Source organism: Microdochium trichocladiopsis, assembly GCF_020744255.1.
Source record: "Microdochium trichocladiopsis strain MPI-CAGE-CH-0230 chromosome Unknown B0I36scaffold_1, whole genome shotgun sequence".
Lineage (NCBI taxonomy): Eukaryota > Fungi > Ascomycota > Sordariomycetes > Xylariales > Microdochiaceae > Microdochium > Microdochium trichocladiopsis.
In genome coordinates, this window is record NW_025763544.1 from 1,655,194 (window position 1) to 1,671,152 (window position 15,959).

Below are 15,959 nucleotides of genomic sequence, written 5' to 3' on the forward strand. Positions count from 1 at the left end.
TTATAGCAACGACAGTGGGCCGTGTGGCTATTCTCCTGGGTTACATGTATCCTGGGGTTTGGTGGCTATTATGCCACTGCGGGGTGAGTGGGAGGGAACAGCTGATGAAAACCATATATGCTGGGCTGGGACATCTGCAGCCGGCACAACGGACATGTAACAGTGCCCAACAATCAAACTCCAAAAGCACATCTGGAAGAGACGGCACAGTTGTGTAGAATCGATTTATGCCGCTCATATTGAAGTCGGCAAGCCGCCACGTTAAGTTCTACAAGCAGGATGTCGAAGGCAATATCCTGGATAGTCTAGCACGCGTTGTGCGTTGAATGGAAAGCGGTATCACGACACAATGCAGCCGAACAGTCAGGTGTGTCTACAGACACAAGGCCGGCCTGGTAGTGAAGGGGGCTGCGAAATGCCAAGTACAAGAACGAGGACTGTCGAGCTGGGGACAGCCCCGTCACGACGGAAACAATTGGCAAATGTGCAGGTTCTTCTTGCCAAGTCCATTGTCTGCCAGTGCCCAGGAAGCTCCTGCCATTCACCCACCACCACACGCGGTTGCCCGAGAGACGCGGCTTCCCAATATTTAAAATCCTTCCTCTTGCATAACGTGACGCAGGTCAATCTTCCTTTCTCCTCCTCCATCATTCCTCCAGCCTCTGGTTTTGACCCTCGTGCAGCACAAGCAATACCAACCGTCAGATAGGACGACCCCGGCAAGTAAGTGCTCTTCCTCATTGAGGTTCTTCCACCAGTCGCCCAGTCCATGGTGCTCTCCCTCCACCGCTATCATCAATACCTCATCGTTCTCGCCAACCCCCCTTCCGCACCATTCCAGCACAGGATTCAGGTTAGACGATCAGGAAGACCGCCCGCGTCAGGCTTGACCCTTGCCACACTGGAATCTGAGTCTCCAAACTTCCGAACCTCTGGACCTCTGGACCTCTGGACCTCTGAACCTCTGAACCTCTGGACCTCTGAACCTCTGGACCTCTGGACGTTCACACCTTGTAACGGCCCTGAACCAATCTCGAGAGCATCTATCACTGATTACTGACTCCCTGTATGCAGAGGTCTTCCAGCTTACAGTCCGACTTCAGCACTGGTGCAGGCACTTCACAATGACCTCACGTCCACCTCACACCAGAAGCACCCCGGCAGACCGGCGTACGTCCCGTCGTCAGAGAGTAACAGTCGGCACCGCAGCGGCACAGTCAGCAGACCTAATTGACCTCAGTAGCGACTGTGAGCAGCCAGCCCGAAGTCCCGAGGCTTAGGTAGCCGGGCTTGTGCAGGAAGCACAGCGTTTTTATGGAGTCTCTTTTTCGAACGACGACATGAGCACAGCCAAAGAAGACTTCATGACATCGGTCTTGCAGCCGATCACTCTTGAATGTGAGGAAGCTTCAAATGTGAGTCGTTAACATCGTCGTCCCCAGTGGGCACTACCTCCAACTATCTCTCTCCATTCACACTTGCAGTCCGCTAAACAAGTATTGTTTACAGGATGGGCAGCAGCAGGAGCCATCTCGGCCACAATCCCAGGTATCAGCGCTCTCGGCCATGGCCTGCACTGATGTGCCTTCCAGCCCTATTCGTGAGCACACTGGCCAGCCTGAAGCCCTGGCACCATACTGTGGTTCCCTACGAGAACCACCCCAATCCGGCGTACCGACCCGGCATAACGTGCCAGCGGGATTGCCACATCACACCGTACCGGCTGGGGAGGACGAGCAAGATGGACCACCTTCCTGTTCACGTGCCGAGGCGGAGCTTCTTAGTGATCTTGACTTGGAGCTGGGTCGAGTCCAAGCTGCGGTACGCGATGCGCAGGAAGCCGTGACACTGGCAATTAGACGCGCTGAAAGTGCTGGTGACAACGACGACTGTGCACAAGCGGCTCTCTGCATGGTGCAGTCAGACCTCAACGAAGCACGCATGGCCGTACAGGCACATCGCGAGTTCAGCAAGGAAACGAGAGAGATTCTGTCGCCCATGCCCATGGTGCCCCCATCTGTCCCAGCGCCGCAAACGGCGACTGCTCTCGCAAGAAGTATACAGGTAAGCCCAATGCTGGTGCTGGTGCTGCGGCTGTTCATGTTGCCATACAGATGCATCATTCTCCGTAAAAGCATTACTGACTGTCTCTGTACTCTCAGTTGTTTCCTCCTTGGCCGAGATGGTAATCCGAGGGAAGCCATCCCATGTCAGCCATGCGACTCGAGCTGCCCTGGATCTATGGAGGTTTGAGTCAATAACACGGTGTTGACGAAATATGTTTTTCTTCCGCTAGAGTCAATCTTGTTTTGGATGGCGCACGTAGACGATTCAGCCGGCCAACAGGTGACTGGTCCTGTGTGTTTTGCCTTGAGCATCTTGGTCCGCATCTGCTGGGTCATTCTCGAAGTCATTTATCTCTTGATAGGATGAAGACTGCGCTCGCCATGGCAAATATGCATCATGCAGAAGCAAGCATCTGCTAGCACCAGTAAGCATGTGCCTCTTGTTCTCGAAACATGCATTGCATGTTGTGAATAAAACTGAAAATTATCGTTGAACAAGTCATACATGAAGGACGTGCGCCAAATCATGCTGTTGGTTTCCCCGCCCTCTCGACGCTCTCTATGATGGTCCCTGGTGACGCCTTGAAAATACCAAATTATCAACCCTGCCTTGGTCCCGAAAATGCCGGCTAGCTCGACGAGCGAGCGTGAGACTCAGCCTTGTCCTTGAACATCTTTGCCTCCGATGTACAGCTGCCGCTCCCGATGCCACCACATCCCTTGAACAGCACGACCAAATCGCCGTCCTTGTATGCCTTGCCGTTCTTTGCGGTTGAGTAGCTGGAAATGGTGTTCTGCGGCAGGACGGCAATCCTGGCAAGCACAGTCTGGTGCCACTGGACGACGTGGGAGAGGGCATGTGTCTCTGCGCGCTGGAAGCGGTAGTGCCGGTACAGCTCGTTCCACATGGTGTCCAGGAGGAACTCTGCATAGTCGCCGTTCTTGAGGATGAAGCTGCCCGTCGCCAGGCCCTCGTTGTCCTGCGTGATGGCCAGCTCGATGTCCTCGCCGCGGAGGTTCGCGTACGTGTGGATGATGCCGTCGGGCGGCGCGATGGGCTGGTCCCTGAGCATGGTGGCCTCGAGGTTGGCGGGGCTCATGATGTCCTTGTCGACGGCGACGTCGAGGTTGGTGATGAGCGCGTTCTGCTCGAGGAACCACAGGTACCGCGCGTCCGGGTACATTGTCATTGCGTGGCGCATGGCGGGGATCTTGGCCCAGGAAGCGGGCGCGTTGTCGAGGTCGTAGTCCTTTACGTCGGCGAAGACAGTGCCGTATCCTGGGGGGAAGACACAAGAGGTGGCTTCATATTAGCAAAGGGGTGTCGGATGTCTTTTTCTTGTGTTGTTCTCTGAGGTTGTGTTGCTAGGTATCCCTTTTTTCTTTTGGAGACCTTCCAGAACGTTCAACTCAAAACCTCTTGCAAGATCGACTCACGAAAACCTCGTGAAAGCACAGTCTTCAAAGAGGATACCGCAGAGCCAACTAAAGGGAAACCCATTCTCAAAGAAGAAGAAAAAGGAACACTCACCGTGCTTCTCCGCATACGCCAGCCGGTTTTCCCGCAGCAGCTGGACATACTCTGTGTTCTGTTTGTCGTCAAACACGGTGACGAGCACGACGGGCGGCTTCCCGGATATCGAGCGGCCCTTGTACGCCGTCTTTGGCGTCGACAGCCCGCTGCTATGCCTCCGCCCCCCGGAGGTGTGTGAGCCGCCGCCGCCGCTGCGGCCGAAGAGCAGCCACAGCAGGAACAGGATGCCCGCGCCCGCGAGCGCAACCGTCTTGAGCTGCCGCCGGCGGTAGAGCGGGATGCGCGAGCCGCGCGCCGGGCGGAACGGCGGCGGGTTTGACGACTTGCGGGGTGGGTAGGCGAAATGCATCGTGGTCGTGATAGCTATAGTATATATGTGTGTCGTGTGTACGTGTGTATGTATGCCCTCCTAGACCGGGGTCGATTAGTCGAGCGCGAGCCTCAGCTAGGCCGGCCAAGGAGCGAAGAAGACGAGGCCGTCGGTGTCGTGGTCGCTTTTTCCGAGGGGGCAGGACGTCAGTTTCGTGGGGGGTCCAAGAGAGGATATCTGGCCCCTGGCGAGACGGACGGGGCCGATGTCTGCTTGCCGTCGATTAGTCGTGGTCGTCAGACTGTCTTTGTGGATCGCGCAGCACCCGCAGAAGAAGAGACAGTATCGTGGTCGTGTTGAGCCCGGGCAGGGCAGGCGGCGGCGGTGGATTGGGGAAGTGCCGCGTGGCAGGCTGGACGTGGGAAAGTTGACGATCTCGGATTAGGGGATCGCGGAATCGCTGAGCAGGGGGGGGGGAGAGGCCGTTGCTGCTGCGTTGCGGCTGCAAAGGAAGGAGGGCCTTGGCGAGGTGAGATGGCGGGACCAGATTCGTCAATCGCAGGAGGGCCTTGATGAACAGATGTCCTTGTGCAGCCTCTGCTCTCTGGCTAGGCCTACCTACCTAAGTAATCTTCTAGCAGGCGATACGGTCACGACCGTCCAAGAGCCCGGCTGTCGTGGTGCTTGCAGCTGCACGTGGTCGTAAATTAAGCTCAGTCCAGACAATTCGATCTCGTTGCGGCACTCCCCGACCAACTGCGGCCCCACTCTGGAATGGAATTGGGCGTTGGTCAAGCCCATGCAGATCACATCTCCAAGTTAATGGGATTCAGCTGTGTTCACCATGGCTGGGATTGTTCTGCGCTGTCACCAATACGCAACTGCCGTCATGACGAACATTCAAGCTTCTCAGTATCAGTCATGATTAAACTACAGAAATCTACAAAGAAAAAATGTATCAAGTCCAGCAAGAGCAATGCTTCCGCCGGCGGAGTACCCGCACGCGGGTGGAAAACCACCACGACTGGGTTGCAGAGGCTTTGCAGGTCCATGCACGACAACCTTTGCAGGCTGTCGAGAGATTTGGACTGGGACGTGACGTTCCCGGTTCGTTCTGATTGCAAATGTGAACAAGACGCTCGTATCTGCCAGACACCCCCGGGACTTGATCTCTGCACGCAGACTAGTTGACAAGATATGGAGGAGGATACTTCAAGGCAACTTAAGAGTGTGCAGGAGCCAGCCGGCCCTCAAGAGACAAATGCAAATCATATAACGTGCCCCCAAGGCACGGACATACTGACCCATCACTGGTCCTTTCGAGACTCGCTATCAGCAGGCATCGCGTCTGCACCGGTCTGGTCGTCGTCGTCGTCGTCATCATCTTCTTTTCGCACATTCAAAATGTTGAAGCTCGCTTCGAGCTGTCGCTTGTTGATCCAGGCACGGGTGCCTTTCCACACAGCCTATGACATCGTCAGCACGAAGGGCCCAACACACCGGAAAGGCGGCTCAATACGAACCCATAGAAAAGTAAAGACGCCAATGACGACGAAGGCAAGATTGATGTTCTCGACACGTCGTCGTCCTGTGGCGCCTGCCCGTCCATATACAGTGGCGGAGGTACGCAGATTCCACCATTGCCACGGAGTCATGGCAAGGAAAGCCTTGACAAACCCCAGCAAGCCTAGAGACAGGAGTCCCTTGACGAAATGTAGAGCCCAGCTGTCCGAGCCCAGGTCAAAGTCCATCTCCTCATCAATATTCAGCCCGCCAGTGGTGACAGAATCTCTAATGGTTCCTAATGGATCCAAGTAGAGCTCGAGTATGTAGTCCCCCACGTAGCCGAGGAGGAAGGTCGTCACGACGAAGATGCCCAGCGTCAGCAGGAGCGTCAGAAGCGGGCTCTGAATGCGAGCGGCCCACGTCAGCCTTTGCATCTGGTAGGTGTAGCCGCAGGTTGGGCACTTGAATGCGCCATGGTTCTGCATGTACTCTTTGAGACAGCTCTCGTGGATGTACCCAATGGAGCCCTTGCACAGGCACGGACTGAGCAGTGGACCTGTAGACGGGTCCTTGGGAATCCATTTCTTCCGGAGTCGCCTGCGACGAACGCCGTCTAGGACTGAAGGCTCCTCATACGTTGGGAACTCCTCGTCATGACACATCCAACACTGCCTACTCTCAGTTCGTGGCCGTGGCCGTGGCTCTGGCCGATGCTCTGGCTCAGCCTCGGATTCTGTCTCTGCTGTGGGTTGCTGGTAACTCGACTCTCCATGCGCGTGGTTGTTTTGCTGAGTGTCCTTGTCCTGGAAAGTGGTGAAGTCATTCTCCGCAGGTTTGGCATTGAACGTGCTCGACTCAGGCACCGGCGCAGAGGTGTCCGGCTCGTCCGCCGGAATGCCGTCGAAGTTCCACGTTCCTTGCATCCTGGATAGTTGAGTACCTAGTGGCCCCAATAGGCGAGAGGCTGATCAGGATTGACGGGGTGAAAGTGGCGTCGTGGAGCTATGTGCCACGGCCAAACAGGATGCTGATTCAGCTGGTGCTTGTTGTACCGTGCGGGTGAATCATAGCTTCCAAGTGCCCACAGCTGCAAGTGTTTACGAGCAGCGCAGGACGGCGAGCTTTGGGTGACAAACACAAAGAGGTGTCGTGTCGTGTCCAGGAGACGGGACGAGGAAAGATGTGGAAGGTTGACGAACAAGTGGCATGGAGTCCCGGAGCTTAGCACTGCCGGGATGCCGGAGCTGTCGCTGACCAACCGTGAAAGCGCGCTTCAGGCAGCTTGGCTGTACCTGTCGAGCGGACTTACCTGTGGATGCCGCGCGCAAATGTCAGACAGCGCTCGGCACCTTGGCTGTTTGAATGGGCAATTACTGCCTATAATCCCCAGGCGGACGCGGGACTGCATACCTGGAACTCCTCCCAGGAGCAGTCCACAGCGCACCGTGTTGCAAAGGTTGAGAAGTGTGCTCCTGAGCCGCAGATTTTCGTGATTGAGATACTTTGGAGGCCCTGGCGGGTCGGAGCCCCTGCCTCTTCTTATCGATACAATGTGGGGTGGAGGAGCTACAGCCACAGGCCGGCCGCTTCAGCCACCCGAGCAGTTGAGCTCCAGGCCGCTACCAGACGCGCAACAGCAGGCGCACCCGTAGACCCCCAGCTGCCTGGTGACGGCCCAGAGCTCCAGCAGCTACTGTACAGAGGTCCCGCAGCCTTGCCCCAGCTGCACCTCACCACCCGCATCGTCACTCTCGAGATCCCACGTCCAGCTTCGCCCGATCACGAACCTCACAACTGCCCCGAAACACCAATCCGTGACGAGCTCTGCGTGCCCGTAGCTGCACCCTAACCAGCCATGGCCGACCGCTACTCCTTCTCGCTCACAACTTTCTCCCCCAGGTAAGCTCCTCATCCCGCTGTCCCACCATGTCCGCCGTCCCGCTTCTCCAGCATTGGCTAACACAATCACAGCGGAAAGCTGGTACAGATCGGTTCGTTCCCCCTCAACACGGCCTCGCATCCTGAGACATCCATTTCCACTGGTGTAAACCGCGCACTGCTGCTCTGCTGGGCGGCGCAGCGTGCAGCCGCGGCAACATGGGCTTGCTAACATGCCCCTCCTAATGCAGAGTATGCCCTCAACGCCGTCAACCAGGGTGTGACAGCACTCGGCATCAAAGGCAGGTCTACGATCCGTACTAGAACCTCGACTCTAGATCTCATTCTAACAGTGCTGCAGCCACCAATGGCATCGTCCTTGCAACTGAGAAGAAGTCATCCTCGCCTCTCACCGATCCCTCCTCGTTGTCGAAAGTCAGCCTCATCACGCCTAACATCGGCATGGTCTACGCAGGCATGGGGCCCGACTACAGAGTACTGGTCGACAAGGCGCGAAAGGTCACCCACACTGGCTACAAGCGCATCTACAACGAGTACCCCCCGACCAGAATATTAGTCCAGGATGTCGCGCGCGTCATGCAGGAGGCTACACAGTCTGGTGGCGTGCGGCCGTATGGCGTCAGTCTGCTCATTGCGGGGTGGGACGAGGGTATCTTGCCAGATGAGGAGGCGGACGTCGAGGGAGAAGGCGAGGATGTCGCTCAGAAGAAGAAGCTCTCGGGCAAGACAGGTGGCATTCTTAAGGGCGGACCGATGCTCTACCAGGTCGACCCCTCAGGTAGCTATTTCCCCTGGAAGGCCACTGCAATCGGCAAGAGCGCGACGACAGCCAAGACCTTCCTGGAGAAGAGATACACAGAGGGTCTCGAGCTGGAAGATGCGGTGCACATTGCGCTTCTTACGCTGAAGGAGACGATCGAGGGTGAAATGAACGGCGAGACGATCGAGATTGGTATGTTGTCGACCGCATATCCAATTTGTGGACAATCAGGACTAACTGCTACAAGGTATCGTTGGGCCTCCAGCGGACCACCTCCTCGGCGTCGAGGGTGTGCCCGACGCCACGGGCCCGCGGTTCCGGAAACTGACCCCCCAGGAGATTGAGGATTACCTCACGAATCTGTGATCAAAAATTCACGAGAGCTCGTCACGCACGCAAACACCATCGTTCCCAGCGACTCTACTTTGTACCATAGACGGGAATATGGAATGTAGAGGGAGATTATGTGCCAGCCAAGCTTGGCCAGTCCAGCGTGGTCATGGTGTCGATGACTTGACCAAAATGAATGAGGTTCTGCCACCTGCTCGCACGCCCGTTATTGTGCCATGCTCCCTTAGTGACAGCGACACTTCCTCCCATGATTGAATCTTCTTTGCTCTGGGTATGCCCAATTGTCCGTTTGTGTTATCTCCTGTTACGTAAAGTCTGCCATTGCTGGTAAGGGCTATGGCATGCTGGTCGCCCACGCCGCAGTCCACGATATCCTGGCCGTCGATGTCGACAGCCATAGGAGTCTCTGATATCTCATGTATGAGAGTGGACCAACCAGGATGGCCGCCCCATGCATAAAGATCGTTGCCCTCTGTCACTGCAAGGAGGATATAACCACCGGCCGCGATCTTACGAATAGGCCCGGTAGGCAGGTCGACCAGGTCCTCGACAAGTCCGGGCTGGTCTGCTGGGCTAGAGGGAGTGTTTGTGTCAGGGAAGCAAAAAGGAAAATGCTGTAGAACTTGCCCCAAGAGTCGAGGGCAAACGTAAACCCTGCTGACAGCCCTGGGGAAAAGCTGGTTCCGCCCGGTCACGGGGAAGGGGTGTGATCCAAGCGGAGTGACTACTCACGTGCTGCCTGTGACTTGCCGCCCGAGACAGGCAGAATACCGTTCATCGCCCCACGTGTAAACGCGGCTGTTGCTGTCGATGGCGCCCGCGCTCAGAAGCGCGAAGCCGGTCTGGTAGGCAACTACCTTGAGGATACTGGGTTTGGAGAGGCTGGTGCTGCCCGCTGCTGCTGATGTTTTTGGTATGGTGAAGACCTGCTCCGGCGGTGACCCGGCTTCCAGGGCTGCGAGGGTGGGATACTGCAGGACTGTGTCTGGTGCAGAGATGACTGGAGAAACAAGCATGCGTGGAACGTGTTAGTCCTGGGGGCCTGTCCTGCGAATGTGTCGTGGGAATGATCTGTCCTCCCAGTCGTGGGATTGACTCAATGGATAGGCGGCAAACCTGCGACCTTCTCGTTGCCGGCGATGGCAAGCTGATGGGTCAGGAGCTGGCGTGTAAGCGGCCCGTCCTTGGAGAATGGCGACGGGAAGCCGGCGGACTGAACACCATCGGATGTCAAGACTAGGCCGGAGTTTCTATGGGTAAGCAAGGCTGCAGCAAGAACTACGAACGTCGCGGTTATATCAAGTACGGTAGAGTTCTCACCGTGAGTGCTTGCCAATAAGGGTTGGAGGTCTGTGATAGTAGAGGTCTTGAGAATGCTCGTGAAAGTGGACAGGTCCTGCGGGTCCGTGGCGAGGGACTCGGGCGAGGAGGGTGCGCTGCTGAAGTCGAGCTGGCCCCAGGCGTTGAAGCCGGCAGCAAAGACCTGCATTGTTGTTCTGTCATTCATTCCTCCGATGCTGTACTTGCGTCTGGTGGTTGCAGCTGGGGCCAATACAGTAGATGCGCGAGGTGCAGCGCAGCAAACGGTCACGACGGGACTGTTGGTTGTGGGACTGCACTATCACCGGGCACATCCTCCTCCTCCTCAGGCACGGCTTCAGTCATGGCAACAACTTCTTCACGACTGGATTTCTAAGTCCCTCAAAACCTTTGTCGTGTGGCTTTTCTCCTGCATGGAAAGCCTCTTACTCGACTTGCTGCATCAACCTACCACCTCATTTCAGGCACTTCCCAGATTACCCCTCAGTGGTTGGTTGGCCTCCTGCGTCGTTCAATACAAGGCCGCGCGACCCCCAATGTTGAAGCACAAAACGACCACAGGATCTTGCCGTGTTCCTGCCTCAAGTCTCTCCCATGATGTCCATCTCATGAATGTTGCGACACCCGAAAAGACTCATTTCTATCATTTCACGAACTGAGAGCACGTCATTCCCTCATCGCCGTGTAATTCCTTGCCACGAGACCGGGAACTCTATGACATTCGCCATGAGGGTTTATCGCAGCTCATCGTCTTCGTCTTCGCCCTTATCGAGCTCAGCTCCCAGCGACGACGGGCAGTCCACTTCTTCAAACAATAATCAGGACAAGCTGCGGCGCAGCCCAGATAAAGGCCACACAACGGCCGATGTCTCTGTCCAGCATTATGCTAGCTCAAACGGCGATGTCAAGGCCTCGACCTCACAGGACTACGAGCTGCTCAATGCTCGCGCCTACCAAATCGAGATGTTTGAGCTGAGCCTCAAGCAAAACATCATTGTTGCTGTAAGTCTTACTTCTTTGAACCAGAAGGTCTCAAGCATGTATTGGGTTCTTCAGGCTGACGTGCGACCAGATGCCTACTGGCAGTGGCAAGACTCAAGTGTAAGACCTCTGGGATATCACATGATCTCGACTGGATCATCTCGATGTTGTCACGGTGATATTGTCCTGGTTGTTGCTAATCGACTTCATAGGGCAATCCTGCGAGTTCGAGCAGAGATAGAGCGAACGCCGCCCGACAAGGTACGCTCTAGTCGATTCAATATATCTAGTAAAGCTTGCTGATGTTTTCCAAGATATCGTGGTTCTTGGCCCCGACTGTTGCTCTTTGCCAACAACAATATGCAGTCTTCGTTCAGCAAACCCCCGCTGTTTCGATCAAGCTTCTCACGGGTGCGATCGTGGACAAGTGGTCCGACACCAAGACATGGGATGATTTCCTGCATGGCGCCCGAGTCGTGATCTCGACATACCAGCTTCTCTACGACGCCATCAACCACGCTTTCGTCCACTTTGACCGACTCACACTGGTGGTAGTTGATGAAGGTAGGCAAATAGAAATTCTTACGATTGTTTCCTCAAGTCGAGCACTAAGCATGTCTCACAGCCCACAACTGCCGGGGAAAGAGCCCTGTTGTCATGATTATGAAGAGATACCAAGAAGCCAAGGAGAACGGCTTCTCCGTGCCTGCCATACTCGGCCTTACAGCAAGCCCTATCATGAATTCAAGGCTCGATGGCATCGAGAAGATTGAAAGTATCATGGACGCTGTCTGCAGGACTCCGACCATACACAGGGAAGAACTCACTAATCAGGTCAAGCTTCCGGAAATGCAATGCGTATCGTACTCAGCGGTACCAGAACCGGTGCCGCATTCGATGCACACCCCCTCGATGCGTAATCTCCAAGAAATTGCACGACTGATCCAGCAGGACGTGTTCAACGACCCCGAGGTGTTACAACTGAAGAGAATAAATGACGAGAAAAGCCGTGAGAAGCTTCGGACGATGCTAGTCAAGAGAGACACTTATGCAATTACCGAGATTCGGACTCTGGTCCGTAAAACCCACGAGGTCTGCCGCCAACTAGGACCGTGGGCTGCCGATCGCTTCATCGCGGAAGCCATTTCACAATACCAGGGCTTGCTGATGAATGCTCCCCTGGGAAATGGACGCGACAGCAAGCTGTACCTGTCCCTGTGGTTGCATCGTGTACAGGCTGCTCCTACTGGGACTGGGCCTCTCGACTTCTCAGAAAAGGTGCAACGTCTCGCTCAAGTGCTGCTAGCAGGTCCCAGCGACACAATGGGCATCGTCTTTGTCGATCAGACCGCCACAGTCACCATGCTTGCGCACCTTCTCATGCAGATACCTCAGCTGCGAGCTCGCTTCCGTGTCGGGATGATGGTCGGAACCAGTCAATCGAGCAAACGGACGCAGGGACTTGGCGGATTTCACCGAAAGCTTGGCGACTCCCAGCTCGAACAATTTCGGCTCGGATCACTCAACCTCTTGGTAGCGACAACTGTGCTTGAGGAGGGTATTGACGTACCCGCATGTAACCTGGTCGTTTGTTTCGACCCTCCCCGAAACCTCAAGTCCTTCATTCAGCGTAGAGGGCGAGCTCGGAAGGGGACTGCAAGGCTCGTGTTGCTGTTTGACGACCAAGCAGACCAGGATCAACATGAGAGCTGGCTGGAGCTTGAGAACGAGATGAAGAAGCGTTACCAGGATGATGTCAAACATGTCAAGGAATTGGAGGATGTCGAAATGCCTGAAGTTCCTCCATTCCGCGTCCCAACGACCAGAGCCGTACTTGACTTTGACCAGGCAATATCACACCTACAGCATATCTGCACTCACCTCTCGACGCGACCAGATGCGGCCTCGACACCCTATTATCTGATACACAGAACGGAATCATCAATGTCGCGGCAGTCCCAGATCACAGCGACGGTGGTTCTGCCAGCTTCCTTGCCGGACCAGTTGAGACGGTTCAAGTCCGAGAACTCTTGGTATGCCGAAAAGAATGCAAAAAAGGATGCTGCATTTGTTGCCTTCAAAGCTTTGTACGAGGCTGGCCTCGTCGATGACAACTTGATGCCTCTACGCGCGAGGCTGGACGCTTCGATGCCCGAGGTGAGACCTGGAATGACAGACGCAAAGGAATGCTTCAACCCGTGGGTTGAGATCGCACATGCTTGGACGTCACAACCAACCCCACCTATCTTCTCGCGAAAGCTACGCTTGCTCGATGCCAACAGTGAGCTGATCAACGAAGCAATCTTGTCAATTCCAAAAGACTTCCCAGATATTCCTGGCTTTCCGCTTTATTGGGACCAGAACACAACCTGGACTGTCCGATTGGACGAAATCGTCGATGAAGATGTGTATATGGGCGCCGACCAGGACCAAAGTCGCCCAATTTTGGATGTCGCTTTCGGTCACCGTTTCATCATGCAGGAGCTTCAGCACATTGTCCACATCCGCTTAGTATCCGACAGGCAGCTCAGTCTCACACTGAAAAATGAGCCTGTTGCGGTGACGGCCCAGATTATCCAGAGTCCTCAGTGCAGTCAGTATCTCATCCGAGATGAACACAACTCACCATTCTTTTTTAGTAGTTGGCTTAGTCAAATAACAGAGCCAGACTGTAATACCGGGAAAGCAAAGAAATATGTGGAATTGCACGCAGATCAGCCGTGGCTTGTTCTGCAGAAGTGGCCAAAAAATGTCAACTTTCTGGGTCCATCTGGGTCAACACCGCCAAAGCGTCCAACATTCAGGCCTGTGGTCACGTGCCGGCAGGATACGATTCCCTTCAAGACTATCCAGCTCGGAGCCATCCTACCTTCGGTTTTTCACATGATGGAAACGCACTTGATAGCTCAAAAGCTGAGCACTGGTCTGCTCGCTGGAACTGGACTAAGCGATCTCAGCCTCATAGTGACGGCTATTTCCTCATCCCACGCCAATAAGGAAGCCAACTACCAGCGGCTGGAGTTTCTAGGGGATACGATATTGAAGTTTCTGACCACGGTGACCTTGTGCGCTATTCGTAGGTCCATCAATATCGAGCTATAATGAACTTCACTAATCCAGGTAAACCGATAGGACCGAACTTTCCTGAAGGCTATTTGACCTTGGAGAAGAGCAGTATAGTCTCTAATGCGCACCTCTGCAATGCCACTCTGAGAAGCGGCCTCGATGAATACATTCTCACCGAGCCCTTTACCGGGAGGAAATGGACACCAAAATACGTCGAGGACCTTACCGGGAGCAGTGAAGCCACGGAGCCTCGAACGAGGTCCGTATCAACAAAGACTCTTGCCGATGTCGTAGAGTCGCTGGCGGGGGCCGCTTACATTGAAGGTGGATGGGAGAGTGCAACTAAGTATCTGAGGAAGATGCTTCCAGAAGTCAACCTCCACACGCCCGACGATGCGCGCACCATTCTGCAAAGCCATCGACCTGTATCGCACGAGCTCAGCTCGCCGCTCGCTCCACTCGAGACCCTTTGCGGATACCGATTCAAGAACAAGACGCTTCTTGTTGAGGCCATGACGCATACATCCTTCAGCGCTTTCGCCGAGCCTCCCCCGGATAGCAGCACAAGTCCTGCAGCAGCAACAATAGCAGCAGCCACTCGCTGTGCAAGCCTGGAGCGACTCGAGTTTCTTGGCGACGCTATACTGGACACGATTGTCGTGCAATGCCTGTGGCACGCTACGGACAGGAGCAAGCCACTATCCCATCAGAAGATGCACCTGCTACGGACGACAGTCGTCAACGCGGACCTGCTAGGTTTCCTCGCCATGGAATGGAGCATCACCCAGGAGCGATCGGACATCTCCCCTACCGACCCAGCCAAGATCATCACCAAGCCCAGCCAGCTGCCACTGTGGAAGTTTATGCGCCACTCGAACCCGGCGCTGGGCCTCAAGCAGCAGGTTGCCGAGCACCGCCACCGGCAAGGCCGCGACTTCATCTGGCGTGCGCTGTTTGAGACCTCAGGCACGACGACGACGCCGACGACGACCACTACCACCAACACCACCACCACGTACCCGTGGGCAGAGCTCGCGCACTTGCACATCCCCAAGACATTCTCGGATCTCGTCGAGGCCCTGATAGGTGCGGTATGGACAGATTCGGGCTCGCTTGAGCAATGTGCTGCCGTGGCGGAGAGGATCGGGATCTTGCCCCTGCTCAGACGGCTCGTGGCTGATGGCGTCGATGTGATGCATCCCAAGAACAAGCTCGGCGAGTTCATCCGGGACAGGAAGGTCCGGTATGAAGTTGATGTGCATGGCGGGAGTGCTGGAGGAGGCGGTGCCGATACGATGGAAACACCGGCACCCATCCTGGACTTACTTGTCCAGGATGGGGAAGAGGGCGAAACACCCAGCACTACTGTCAACGACGACGATGACAACACACCAACGAACCCGGCACCGGAACTGTCGATGTCGCCACCACCACCACCACCATCGCTCAGCCCAGACCTCGAAATCCCCGCGGCAGTCCAGGCGCACATCAACAGGGCAGATCAATATACATGCAATGTCTTCGTCGACGAGGAGCTCATCGTCCAGGTCGGCGGCGGGCTGGGCAGGGAGGAGATCATCACCAAGGCGGCAGACAAGGCGTATTCGGTGTTGCTCGCGCGGTGGGGGGCCTCGGGACCGCCACGGACGTCGCCGAAAAGGCAATGAAGTTGCGGCGCAGAAAAGGAATAGTGGGCGCGAGTTTGCACTCAGTATGAGGACGTGGCGGCCATGTACACGGCGGGATTTTCTGGCTGTATTGAACGGCTCGCGTTGGTCCGTTTATGGCTGATCGTGGGACTGGGGAGTCTGAAATGTTGGTCAAGCTGCTCCGTATTAAATGGTGAGAACAAACAAGGCCAGTCTTGACGATTGCTGCTGAACATTGGAATTTCAGCCAGTCGGAAGTAGTCGTGATGGCATGTGACGACAGGGTTACATATCAACCAGAAAGCCGTGGCAATGCCACCATGGAACAAAGAGATTATGAGACAATTGTGAAAGCCCAGCACTTGAGCCTTTTAATGGATTGGAGCGACGAGCTATTCAGATAAAGCAATGCTCACAGCGACAACACTGCTTTCCATTCTCCTCGCAATTCAAAACAAAGCCTGGGTGGCCCCGATGCCTTCTAAACCTGATCCCAAGTGAATCATGCCTAGCCTTA

General features: G+C 55.4%; 6 protein-coding genes across 6 annotated transcripts; 3 read left to right on the top strand and 3 right to left on the bottom strand.

Moving 5' to 3' along the window:
• Positions 1–1,483: 1,483 nt before the first annotated feature.
• On the top strand, positions 1,484–2,292 carry B0I36DRAFT_5726 (uncharacterized protein). The gene has a single exon (XM_046163038.1). It carries the CDS (start codon positions 1,567–1,569, stop codon positions 2,251–2,253), a length of 687 nt encoding a protein of 228 aa, XP_046018159.1. The 5' UTR covers positions 1,484–1,566; the 3' UTR covers positions 2,254–2,292.
• Positions 2,293–2,597: 305 nt separating this feature from the next.
• B0I36DRAFT_5724 (alpha-1,2-galactosyltransferase-like protein) lies at positions 2,598–4,219 on the bottom strand. Its single transcript, XM_046163037.1, has 2 exons — positions 3,598–4,219; positions 2,598–3,345 (listed from the first exon to the last, which is right to left on the bottom strand). Exons 1-2 carry the CDS (start codon positions 3,947–3,949, stop codon positions 2,696–2,698), a joined length of 1,002 nt encoding a protein of 333 aa, XP_046018160.1. The 5' UTR covers positions 3,950–4,219; the 3' UTR covers positions 2,598–2,695.
• A 998-nt stretch (positions 4,220–5,217) lies between these two features.
• On the bottom strand, positions 5,218–6,339 carry B0I36DRAFT_357452 (uncharacterized protein; the record flags this gene model as incomplete). The annotated part of the gene is made up of 2 exons (XM_046157801.1): positions 5,218–5,376; positions 5,434–6,339. The coding sequence occupies 2 exons, from the start codon at positions 6,337–6,339 to the stop codon at positions 5,218–5,220; spliced, it is 1,065 nt and encodes a 354-aa protein (XP_046018161.1).
• Positions 6,340–7,271: 932 nt separating this feature from the next.
• On the top strand, positions 7,272–8,441 carry B0I36DRAFT_370933 (proteasome A-type and B-type; the record flags this gene model as incomplete). Its single annotated transcript, XM_046159963.1, has 5 exons — positions 7,272–7,315; positions 7,388–7,407; positions 7,546–7,596; positions 7,656–8,267; positions 8,323–8,441. The coding sequence occupies 5 exons, from the start codon at positions 7,272–7,274 to the stop codon at positions 8,439–8,441; spliced, it is 846 nt and encodes a 281-aa protein (XP_046018162.1).
• Positions 8,442–8,495: 54 nt separating this feature from the next.
• B0I36DRAFT_5836 (regulator of chromosome condensation 1/beta-lactamase-inhibitor protein II) lies at positions 8,496–10,260 on the bottom strand. The gene is made up of 3 exons (XM_046163054.1): positions 9,543–10,260; positions 9,159–9,426; positions 8,496–8,999 (listed from the first exon to the last, which is right to left on the bottom strand). Exons 1-3 carry the CDS (start codon positions 9,931–9,933, stop codon positions 8,573–8,575), a joined length of 1,086 nt encoding a protein of 361 aa, XP_046018163.1. The 5' UTR covers positions 9,934–10,260; the 3' UTR covers positions 8,496–8,572.
• Positions 10,261–10,688: 428 nt separating this feature from the next.
• B0I36DRAFT_259264 (uncharacterized protein) lies at positions 10,689–15,844 on the top strand. Its single transcript, XM_046151100.1, has 6 exons — positions 10,689–10,748; positions 10,819–10,847; positions 10,940–10,988; positions 11,042–11,291; positions 11,353–13,803; positions 13,860–15,844. Exons 1-6 carry the CDS (start codon positions 10,710–10,712, stop codon positions 15,458–15,460), a joined length of 4,419 nt encoding a protein of 1,472 aa, XP_046018164.1. The 5' UTR covers positions 10,689–10,709; the 3' UTR covers positions 15,461–15,844.
• Positions 15,845–15,959: the final 115 nt, after the last annotated feature.

Excerpts from the sequence above, each read along its gene's own strand:
- B0I36DRAFT_259264 (XM_046151100.1), top strand. The coding sequence starts at position 10,710 with ATGTTTGAGCTGAGCCTCAAGCAAAACATCATTGTTGCT. Across the intron at positions 10,848-10,939 it reads GGCAGTGGCAAGACTCAAGT|GGCAATCCTGCGAGTTCGAG; the intron begins GTAAGACCTCTG and ends TCGACTTCATAG. Across the intron at positions 13,804-13,859 it reads GGTGACCTTGTGCGCTATTC|GACCGAACTTTCCTGAAGGC; the intron begins GTAGGTCCATCA and ends GTAAACCGATAG.
- B0I36DRAFT_5724 (XM_046163037.1), bottom strand. The coding sequence starts at position 3,949 with ATGCATTTCGCCTACCCACCCCGCAAGTCGTCAAACCCGCCGCCGTTC. Across the intron at positions 3,346-3,597 it reads GGCGTATGCGGAGAAGCACG|GATACGGCACTGTCTTCGCC; the intron begins GTGAGTGTTCCT and ends TCTTCCCCCCAG.
- B0I36DRAFT_5836 (XM_046163054.1), bottom strand. The coding sequence starts at position 9,933 with ATGAATGACAGAACAACAATGCAGGTCTTTGCTGCCGGCTTCAACGCC. Across the intron at positions 9,427-9,542 it reads CGGCAACGAGAAGGTCGCAG|TCATCTCTGCACCAGACACA; the intron begins GTTTGCCGCCTA and ends TTGTTTCTCCAG. Across the intron at positions 9,000-9,158 it reads CGGCAAGTCACAGGCAGCAC|CCCAGCAGACCAGCCCGGAC; the intron begins GTGAGTAGTCAC and ends CACTCCCTCTAG.
- B0I36DRAFT_5726 (XM_046163038.1), top strand. The coding sequence starts at position 1,567 with ATGGCCTGCACTGATGTGCCTTCCAGCCCTATTCGTGAGCACACTGGC.